This window comes from Dromiciops gliroides, chromosome 4 (assembly GCF_019393635.1).
Source record: "Dromiciops gliroides isolate mDroGli1 chromosome 4, mDroGli1.pri, whole genome shotgun sequence".
Taxonomy (NCBI): Eukaryota; Metazoa; Chordata; class Mammalia; order Microbiotheria; family Microbiotheriidae; genus Dromiciops; species Dromiciops gliroides.
The window spans coordinates 232,140,815-232,151,422 of record NC_057864.1 but is presented as its reverse complement, the minus strand read 5'-3'; the positions used below and the strand labels follow the sequence as shown (position 1 = coordinate 232,151,422).

The 10,608-nt window shown below is 48.7% G+C and overlaps 1 protein-coding gene across 2 annotated transcripts; it reads right to left on the bottom strand.

Annotated features, from left to right (window-relative positions):
- Positions 1–4,604: 4,604 nt before the first annotated feature.
- Positions 4,605–9,796, bottom strand: PCOLCE (procollagen C-endopeptidase enhancer). 2 transcript variants are annotated; one of them, XM_044002064.1, is made up of 10 exons: positions 9,664–9,796; positions 8,559–8,667; positions 7,677–7,935; positions 7,302–7,376; positions 6,499–6,623; positions 6,273–6,409; positions 5,784–6,031; positions 5,535–5,612; positions 4,989–5,159; positions 4,605–4,848 (listed from the first exon to the last, which is right to left on the bottom strand). In XM_044002064.1, the coding sequence occupies exons 1-10, from the start codon at positions 9,771–9,773 to the stop codon at positions 4,694–4,696; spliced, it is 1,467 nt and encodes a 488-aa protein (XP_043857999.1). In that variant the 5' UTR covers positions 9,774–9,796; the 3' UTR covers positions 4,605–4,693. The 2 variants fall into 2 exon arrangements, with proteins under 2 accessions (XP_043857999.1, XP_043858000.1); XM_044002065.1 differs by lacking the exon at positions 7,302–7,376.
- Between the last annotated feature and the right edge of the window lie 812 nt (positions 9,797–10,608).

The window sequence follows — 10,608 nt, the reverse complement described above, 5'->3', positions numbered from 1 at the left end:
ACCCTCAACCAATCAGCTTGAAGCAGTGTGTAAGGCATTTGGTTTAGTTAGCAATACCTGGAAAGGACCTTACAGGCTGGCTGAGTCCCACTAGTCCGCTGAAAATTTTTAATATATACACTGTCTCCCAGTCTCAAATCATGTAAGAAGTCCAAGGGTCCAGCCTGTACTGCTGCCCCTGCCTCAAGGAGTTCACATAGCCTGGCTGGTAATTCCTGTATATAGGAAGCAACACTGGGGGAAAAGGTTTTGCTTGGATAGGATATAGGATTTACCTATATATCACTCAAAAAGTGATATATAGGTAAATTAGGAAGGAAGGCATAGTCTACCTTTCAGATCTTTGGAAAGGAGAACAGTTTATGACCAAACAAGAGATAGAGATTATGAAATGCAAAATGGATTATTTTGATTATATTAAATTAAAAAGGTTTTGTACAAACAAAAGCAATGCATCCAAAATTAGAAGGGAGGAAGAAAGCTGGGAAATAATTTTTATGGCCAGTACTTCTGATAAAGGCCTAATTTCTAAAATATATAGGGAAGTAAATAAAATTTCTAAGAATCCAAGTCATTCCCCAATTGAGAAATGGTCAAAGGATATGAACAGGCAGTTTTCTGATAAAGAAATCAAAGCTACCTATTGCCACATGAAAAAAAATGCTCTAAATCACTCAATTTTTTTTCTTTTTTTTCATTCCCTTTACATTGTTATATGTATATGTAATGCTATTGCTTCATTTAAGGAAACTCTGTTTCTTAATGAAGCACAGGGGGGATTGTGAGAATATTATTACTATTACGGGCCCCCTGCTGTGTGAGTATGTGACCACCTTCAACCAATCATCTTGAAGCAGTGTGTAAGGCAATTGGTTTTGTCAGTTGGTTTTGGGAGTTGGTAGTTGGAACCTTGTGGGGTGGGCAGCTCTGATTTCTCCTCAAGGGTAGGTTAGGTTTTCCTATTCTTTTAGAGATACTTGTTTATTTGTTGTTGTTGTTATTTTTTTGTGGGGCTATGGGGGTTAAGTGACCCGCCCAGGGTCACACAGCTAGTGTCAAGTGTCTGAGGCTGGATCCGAACTCAGGTACTCCTGAATCCAGGGCCGGTGCTCCATCCACTGTGCCACCTAGCTGCCCCCTAATATATTTTAATAAATGTTTAATGCCTAAACTGTTAAACTGTTGTCCTAGTTAGTTTTCTCCACAAGGGAACAGATAGGGTAACCACACACATTTAGTTTTACCCATCACAATTTGATTGTTTCAAATCATGCTTCTGTTATTTCTTGACAAGCCACTTAAAGTACTTTGCAGATCTTAAAGTGTTTTATGTCAGCTTTTTTGTTTGTTTAACCTCATTTTATAGAGAAGAAAACTGAGGCCCAGACAGTAGAGGAACTTGATAAAAGTCATACAAGTAACAGCTAAGTGGTAGTAGAGCCAGGACTCAGCCTAGATCAACTGACTCCCCCAATCCAGAACTCATTCCACTACAGCTCAATGAACATCTAGATCCCAGGGACATTAAAAGGCAGAATGTATTTTACTAGAAAAAAAAACAGGGGAGGGATAAAAATGGAAATCAGATTCTCTTCACATTGACTTTTTTCTATTTTTATTATTTACTTTGTAAAATGATTAAAAATTATTGGGCTCAGGAGATTGGGGAGGAAACAGTTTGTTGATGTCTGAATGAATAAGTCAAAGTGTCAATGAAACAATGATTATTTTCAATCTCTGCCCAGAATTAAAAGGGAGATCTAGATTTGAAAGAAAGTGACAGTGAAAAGACCTGGAAAGAGAGGGAAGGGAAGGAAAGCCAGTTCTTTCCAAGGATTTTGTACCCTGCTCAGCTTCTCCCAATCCCAATCCATTGGTATTGAGTAGCCTTATATCCAATCCTAGCACTTACTCAAGACAGGCTGCCATTAACATCTGTCCCAGGGAGACATGCAGGATGTGGGATAGTAGGGGACCGAACTGGCCAGGCAGCAGGAGCAAGAGGAAGGCCATGTCAGAAAGTAGAAAAGGAAGACACTGGGACTGATGACAAGATATCTGGAAGACTCACTGTTTGAAGCTCCAGTCATTCTTCCCCTTTCTCCTCTCCCTCAAACTAGGCACTGGATCTCAGAGACCCTACTCCAAGTGTCCCTGCCTTTGACAAGAAACTGAAGACAAGCAGTTGAGAGTCATGGGGTAGAAAGTCAGAGAAAAGAGGGGAGAGAGGTTATAATCATAACTTCACTGTTTCTCATTAATACTCAGCTACTTAAACCTCCTGGAAGGCAGGGACTGCCTCTGCTAGTGCCTTGCAAATGGCAGGTTAGTAAATATTTGCTTATTAATTCTTCAGCCTATGGTTTGTGAAGGTCAGATGGTTTGTGAAGCTAACCGTAAAACTAACCCAGATGGTTTGTGACACATCTTTCTCTAATTCTCTGTAGCATGAACTCTGTAGCATGTTGTCCCTTTCTGTTCAGTCTCCAATTCTATCTGATTACAATGTGCTCTCTGTACACCCTGTTGTAAAGAACTGGTGGAGGTGTGATGGTAGGTAGGAACTGATCAATATGGACTTGAGTAGATGGGGAAACAATGCAGGCTTTGACGTCCTGGGGCATCATGGCCAGGGGGCTTCCCAATGGAAAGAATATCTTCGAGTCCTGTCACTGGATCCCTTTCTCCTCCCTTAAACAGAAGTATACATGGTCCCTGATGTGGTGCCTGGGGATGAAGGCCAAATGACATATCATACCTTTGAAGAGGGGAAGAGGGAGGAAAGAAAGGGGATGAGAGGTTGACAAATGATGGCTGTGAGGAAGACTAAGGGCCTTCCCAAGAGCCCAGTGACAGCAGCCTGCCAAAATGAAAGAATAGGGGTGCCTAAAGAGAACTGGGTAAGGGCCAAATGTGATAAAGTAAGCAGGAAGTGGAGGCTAATCTATACTTCAAATGTTGATTGAGGAACTAAGCTTCCCACATCCCTCTGCCCCCAGGCCTGTGGTCAGCAGAGGCCGCGGCCCAGACGAGGTAAGAATGTGGGTGCACTAACCCAGGAGTCTCATCTCCGAGGACCAAGGAGGTTCTTCTGAGGTACGAGTGCCAGCTCCCCGGGCCCGAAGCGCCGCCGGCGGTCGCAAGCGCCTGCATCCCCCGTACTGCCTCCCGCCCTCGCCTCGCAAAGGGAGCACAGGCCCGGGGATTCTACAGGATCGCGGTCGCCCCACAGGTCCAGACATGGACCAAAAGCCTGGAGAGACGGCCCCTCCCTCGGTTTCGGACTCTGTTCTCAAACCCACCGGATCCACAACCTAGATAATGAAGCGAGTCAGAACTACCGCAGCAGGAATATTTGGACAACTGAGATTCCCGGGGCCCACATCCGGATTGGAGAGCAGACGGAGAAGGGGCGGGCTCAGAGACCAACGCTCTGATTAGGAAACCGGCAGAGGAGGGGGCGGGCTCGGGGATCAACTCCCTGATTGGGGAACCGGCAGAGGAGGGGGCGGGCTCGAGGGCCAACGCCCTGATTGGGGAACCGGCAGAAGAGGGGGCGGGCTCGGGGAGGCTAACAGAGGGGCGCGCTCTAGGACCAACGTCTGGAATGGGTGGAAACGCGCGTTAGTTGGGTGCCCGAGATGCGCTAATGGCAAGATCTACTAATTTCTTCTGCTCCCGAGTCACTCTTGCCTCGGTTAAGCCCCCTCCCTTCTCAGACACTGCCCCGACAATCTCCCAGTCCTCGCCCCTTTCCCCCACCGTTTCTCAGGTCTCGCCCCTAGTAGCTTGACTCGGAACCGTCGGTAACGTCTGTTTCTGGGAGATTCAGCCCGAGTCTCTAATTCTGTCTGTATTGTCAAACTCTGCAGAGGGGGAGGAGAGGGAGAAAAGAGAGGGAAAATGGGAACAGCGGCTTGGGAGGAAAATCTAAGGGCACCACAACTTGGGCCCATCCCTTCCCCTGACACTCATCAGGTTCAGGTTATCCAGCTTTGATTCCGGACTCAATCCTCTCGGCTCACATTGGCCAAGGATGCCGCCTATCAGTCCGAGGGTTGGCATTCGACTCTGTTCGTCCTACCCGTCTCGGTCACGGAATTATGCTTAGTGGTTAATAGAAAATTCCGGATCGGTACGCCCCGCCTAAAGGCACTTTTCATTGGCTGAAATACGCATACGTGGCAATTACTCAATTGGCGTCTCAGGGGCTTGGACTGTCCTGCATGGATCGAGGGTGGGGTTTCGGACGTGGACTTTTCTCTCTGCCCACCCGCTCTCCGAATGACTGAGACTTCCCATGCTGGGACATCCCCGCCAAGTGGGATAGCCTGGCCTTCCTCCCCTCTTCTCGAGGCCTTCCCCTAATGGCTTATTGCGATTGCACTGTCTCCTCTGTCGCAGTGTCCCACCCACTACTGGATCCAGCCGCCTGGATCTGGGCAATTTGCTCTGATGAAGAAAGAATAGAAATCGATCACTTAGGAGGAGTCTGGGGCCGGGGGTGGGAGTGGGGGGGGGAGAAGCATGATGGAGGCTTTTCTTTTTAAAGTTTCAGCAAACCTCCCCCCTGCTCCCCCAGTCTTCACCCTGACAAGTTAAGGTTCTTTTCTCTGGGTGAATTTTATTTGCATTTAATAGAGAAAGTATGGAGGTAAGGAGGAAATTAGGTAGTAGTTTGGTGCAGGTCATCTCAAGCCCTGGCTGGAAGCTGGGAAGGACACTTCTTTTTGCTCAGGTTGGTGAGGATCTGGTCCTGGTTTGGCCGATATAGGACCACAAAACTGTTGGGGGAGAGGACTGCGCTTCCCTTTTCATCCACGCTACCCATCAGCAAGTAACTAGCCCCTAAAGGAAGAGTGATAAGTTGGAGGAATGAGTCAGGCAAGAGGGTCTGTGTTCCCCTCCTTCCCCATCTATTTTTCTTGGAACCCACAATATGCATATCCCCCACCTATGCTTTATATCTCTCCCCAAGAGTCTCTTACCTTTCTTTATTGGGGGACATTGCCGACAGGGTACATACAACTTAAGTGGGGTTCCAACAGGAGTGGAAGACAGGACAAGTGCCCCTGCCTTGTAAACACCCATGAGAGTGATAGTGACAGTGATACCTTCTCCAGGACCCCGAACCATTGACTTTACTGCCCCCGTCACCACTGTGGAAAAGCCAGACAGGAAAAGATCAGAAAACAAATTTTAGGGAGGACTTACTAGGAGTCCCATATGGTGGGCAGAATGATTCAATTAGCTGAAGGTCAAAGGCTAGGATGCTAAGATGGTAGTGGGAGATAAAGTTTGGGTAGGGAGGGTACAAGGGTTGACAATGGAAAGCCAGGGATTGATATGAGAGAGAGAAGGAAGGGCTGGGGGGGGGGAGAAAGAAAGGAAAAGGGGGAAGATATTGAGGAGTGCAGGAAGACACAATGGGTGCTTAATAAAGCCTGATCATAGACTTATGCAAGGAGCAGGAGCAGGCTCCCACCAGTCTATTGATAGGAGGTATGAGGGAACAGGATTCTTGGCTTCCTTACCAAAATCATTGGCACAGAAGTTGCTTTGTAGAGTGCCTGTTCTTCGGCATTGCTTTGGGCAGGGAGTACTAGGAATGTCTATGAGGGAGGAAATCGATTAGCCTTAGGAGGGATCTAGTCCTCCTCCTTCGCCCACTCCCAACCCAGCTTCGTTCTAGGTTGTACTTATGTATCCAGGCCCTAGATCCCTGTTCTACTCACCTTCTCTACCACCAGTCCCTGCTTCCCTCCCTGGACTACCATGCTTACCAGAGTCTGTGGCAAGGGTAGGTTTCAGGTTCTCCTGGACTGGGACCTGGGGTTTGGTAGGTTTGACCTTAGGCCCTGGATGTGGTTGTGGAAGAGCTGGGACTGGTTGATTGTCCTCCACAGAAACAGCCCCCTCCTTCCCACTGCCTCTGGGGTGGGCTTTATAGGAAGCAGAGAATCCATCAGCAGTGACACTGAGATCTGAGACAAACTGGACCAGCAGTTCATTTCCTTCAGAGGTGATGGAACTTTGGGAAAGAAGGATAATAGTAGGGTGTCAGGGGCCCTCAGATCTCTTCCTAAACCTCTGTTCTCACTTATTCCTTTTCTTTCCCCCCCCTCTCCTTGCCCTTATTATCTCCCCAAGTCATTCAGTTTGGGGACCACTGTTTTTAAGTCATGGTCTTTTCTATCTGCTTCAATGTTTTCCCCTCTTAATTTCATCCCAGGCACTAAAACTTGCCCTTCTAACAGGCCCTACTCACTCACCTCGGGGCAGTGTCCCCACAATACTTCCCCAATCTTTTTGAATCATCACTTTGAGCTCCATTGAAAATGCTGACTGAGTCATATCGGCAGTAAGTGTCTGGCTCCAGATCAAACTTCCCAAAGGTCAGAGAAATCACCTAGTGAAGAGAAGGGAACTAACTAGATACTTGGGTCTCGAAGAGAGGTGGGATGCTTGAGTTCCTTTGAAGAGCCTAGGGAGTGTTACCTGTTCTGGGGGAGCAATGATGAGCCAGGAACAGCTGACCCCAGGAGGATAATCAGACTCAGGCCAGTTGGGTGTGGTCAGGGTACCTTGGGGCTTCTCCAGTCGACCCCCACAAAACTGATGTTCTGGATAGAGAGAGAAAGATGGGGTGGGGGCAGGGAGAGGGAAAACTAGTGTTCAAGGGCAGGGGAAGTTAAAATATATGGATCCCTGAGTGGAGGAGGGTTGGGGGGAGGTAAGGAGAGGGGGAAAGTTAGCAAAAAAGAGAGAGTACAGAAGCGTGGGAATCTAGCTTTGAGCATAAAGGCACCCCCAAGTTTCCCCCACTTCCCCACCCTTGGAAAATGATAGGAATTAGCTGGAGCCCACTCCCCGAACTCTCCCTCTCCCTATTATTCCTTATCCATACTTTTCCCTTTCCCAAGGGAGATCTTATCCTAACCCCAACTTAACAGAATTCTCTTGGAATTTTTTAGTCCTCTCAGTTGGAGTTTACCAAATTTGAAGGCTTCCCAACCAAAGGGCTACCCTTTTGGGGTGCTCTTTCCCCTCAAATGGGGGAATGCCTCTTCTGATGCTTCCCTCTGATTAAAGTGGTCCTTACTTTTTTAAAGGGTGTCTTCTGCTATGGGGAAGGGACCATAATCAGAATTCCAGGGCTGGGTTTGGTGGGGGATAATCTAGGACAGGGGGAATATATGCATCCTCCCCCTTCATCTCATCTTAGTTTTCTCCACCCCCACCCTCCCCAGCCAGGTGAGTTCTAACTGCAGGGGACATAAAGGGCTAGGCAAATTACTCACCATCCCAGTAACCCCACGCCGCCCAGTCCACCCGCGGGTCTGCGCCCCATTTCCGCCTTGCACCTGGGGGGGTGCCTAGAAGAGGGGGGTTGGTGGGAGGGAGGGAAAGGAAGGGTAGAAAAGATGGGGAGGTGGGACTGAAGGGGCAGTTAGTAAGGACAAAAGGAGACGAGAGGATGCAAGATGGAGGATGGGGATCAAGGAGACTAACCTGGAGGCAAGACCCTCCAGGCAATTTAGTCCCCTAGCACTGAGAGAGGGGTTTGTGTCTCATAGAAAGTGACCTGTCTTTCTCTTTGGACTTTGGTGGGACACAAGTTAGGGGGTGGCAGTGTGTGCACAAGTGCTTGAGAGGTGGGGGAGGGGTAATCTCACCATTGCCATTGGTAGCCCGCCCACTGTACCACAGCAGGAAGCCCCGTCCTCCTGTCCCCTCATCAGCCTTCATCCTCAGTGTCACCTGGTTGCCAGGGGCAACCACAGGCCCTGGCCTGAAGGTCCCACAGAAATGTCCAAGACGCTGGCCTGATGTCCCTGCCCCAGCAAAAATTTCCAGAGAGTCATAGCGGCAGGAGGGATCCAATTCCAAGTCAAAGACTCGGAAGGACAGGGAAACAGTCTGACTCTCAGGGACCTAAGAGAGAAAAAGGCAGGGAAAGGGGGCCAAGGGTTAAACTTCAGGACTCTTATATTCCCAACTTCACTATTACTGGGGAGCTTTGTCCTTAGCTATTTAGGGCCAGATTGGGAGATGGAGTAGATCTGGTGTGGTTCAGGGAAACATGGTGAGAAGGTTCCCTCTATAACAGTTAAGCCAAGGGATTTTAGGGGCTCCAGGTTCCATTATGGAGAAGGGTATCCCCTAGAGTTCTTTCTTTGGCCAGTGAGACTTGTTTTTTATAGGGATGAGGCTTAGTCTCACACTCCCTTGGTCTTGATGCCCAGGAGCATCCCTTAGCTACTCCAGAATCCTAAATGGGAATTATAAACTAAAGAGTGCTGAGGCCTTGAGGCTTAATAGGATATATCTTCAGAAAGCATCTCCATTAGAGTGGGTAGGGATATGGTAGCAACCAGTTCGGTGGGTATAAGGGAGATGGGGCTTCTCAAGAAAAAGGCCCTTTTGCTGGAAATTGATTGGGAGAAGGATCTTGGAGTCTTAGGGGTGTATTCCATCCCAACACAAACTGGCCTGGTGCTAGGTGGGGGGACATGGTTGAAATTAGCAGAGCAGAGGACACAGAGGGCACCACTCACCGTGATTGTCCAGATGCACTCTTTGTTGGGGGGATAGTGATTGGGGAAGCCCTCACTTGCCACGTAGCCCGATTCCCCGGTCACATCCCCTCCGCACAGGAACACAGGTCTAAGGGGTTGACCAGACAGATAAATGAAGGGAGTGGGTAATCAGTATAGGTGGGGGAGGCAGAGAAGATATCCAGATAAAGTATGGGGAGGTAAGACTTTGGTGGGGTAGTATACAGAAAAATGGGGATGGAACTCAGATGCAGGAGGAGGGGTAGAAAGGTTGCTGGAGTGGAGGTGAGATTGGTAGCAGATAGGGCTGGAGAGGGGTTAACTATAAACGGGCAAAGCATTTGGCAAATAGGCAAGGCAAAATACTTTACAGCCAACTGTGGTAGGGAGATAGATCCAGGGAGAGGGAGTTGAGGAGACACGGTTTTGACTAGCTGTTCTCAACATCCTCTCTACTCCCATTCCCCAAGGTCCTTCACCCTTACCCTGGCTAGCAGGCCAGAATTCTTGGAATCTTTTCCCTTTACCCTGCCTGGCAACTGGGACAGGAGCTGATTTAACTAGAACCAGATGTGGACACAACCACAAGCCTGCTAAAAGGTGGGGACAGGATATGAGAGGAGAGGAAGCAATGATATCTCAATGAATCCAAGCATCCGATCCCCTTAACTCCCACACTTGCTTCAGCTTCTGCTGAAGCCTGGGACTTGGGCATCAGACTTCCCCTAACTCACCCATGCCCCTCTCCAAGCCCTCTTGAACACAGATATTCAGACCCTCTAAAGTGAGGTTGCTCCTTCCAGGTCACAGAAATCTGGGATAAGGGGATGAAGGACAGAAAAAAGAGGTACAAGACAGTAGAGAAAAGAGTGGGGAGGTTGGGTTCAAATGGGATTCCGCTGAGAAACAAAAGAGCCAGAGAGCTGAAATAAGACTAGGGAGCACTTAGGCTGAGTAATAGCAAAAGAGGATTCTCAAAGGGCAAAAGGAGGGGGCGGGGGGGGACCCAATGGCTTCCAACAATACAAAATCCATAAATCTGAGGCCCCTTTATTGGATTTTGTAGACATTGGGAAGGGTACATTAGGGGTGGAAATAGACCTACCTGGTGTAGTTGGGGCTCTGGGCAGGAGCTCCCTGGGCCTGGGTGAGGGATAGCAGAGCCAAGGAAGTAAAGAGGGCCCCCAGGACGCAGAGTGGGACAGGAGGCAGCATGGCTAGGGGGAGAGGCGCCGGGGTCCCTGAGACAGAGGCAGCGGCTGCGTCCAGCAGCAACAGGATAATCAATGCCAGATGGGTTGGCTTCAAGTGTGTGGGCGTGGGGACTGGACGAATTAGGGAGAGGAATGGGGGAAGGGAAGGAAGACAGGGATGTGAAAAAAGAGCCAAGTCTGGGGGCCTCTCAGGCCCAGCACACACAAATATTGACTTAACCTAAGTGATTGGGGTAGAGGGAAGCAGTGGGAGCATCCTAGCTGTTGGCCAAGATCCAAATGTCTTGTAATTTTACCACAAGCTCTTGCTCTTCTTTGGAGCTCCACGATGTATCCATTTCCTATTTAGGACTCCCTCCAGCCTGATAGTTGCATCTGACCTCATCCCCCACTTTCTACCTAGCTCTTAATTATTCAGGGTTCCTGCTCCCCCTTTCCCTGCCCCCACTTATATTCCTTGGTCCCAAACATCTGGCCCTCTAGTCCAAGTCAGGGGAGAATTTGGAGGGGTTTGGAGGGGTGGGCAAATAGCTCCACCACTGCCAGACAAGTTGGAGAATAGGAGATAAGTGATTGCATAAGAGTGGAGGAAGATACTATGGAAAGGACATTTTAAAGTTTGAGATTGAGAAAAATAGTTGATAGGCCAAATAATACAGAGGTAGAGCCTGAGGAAGAATGGGTGTGTGTGTGTGGGGGGTGGATATCAAAAGAAATGTGAGCAGACAGGAGACTTTGGGGCAAAAGGAAGATAAAGGATCTAATAAGGGAAACAGAAGATGAGTATTTTAGGACGAGGAGCTAGAATCTCAAGGGAATGGCTTTCTCTGCCATCT

What these genes read in the sequence shown, in the direction of transcription:
- PCOLCE (XM_044002064.1), bottom strand. Translation starts at nt 9,773, where the DNA reads ATGCTGCCTCCTGTCCCACTCTGCGTCCTGGGGGCCCTCTTTACTTCC. An exon ending in CTTCTGTGCCAATGATTTTG is followed by an intron (nt 5,160 to 5,534) that starts GTAAGGAAGCCA and finishes GCTTTTCCACAG; the next exon opens with TGGTGACGGGGGCAGTAAAG. An exon ending in ATGTCCCCCAATAAAGAAAG is followed by an intron (nt 4,849 to 4,988) that starts GTAAGAGACTCT and finishes CTCTTCCTTTAG; the next exon opens with GGGCTAGTTACTTGCTGATG.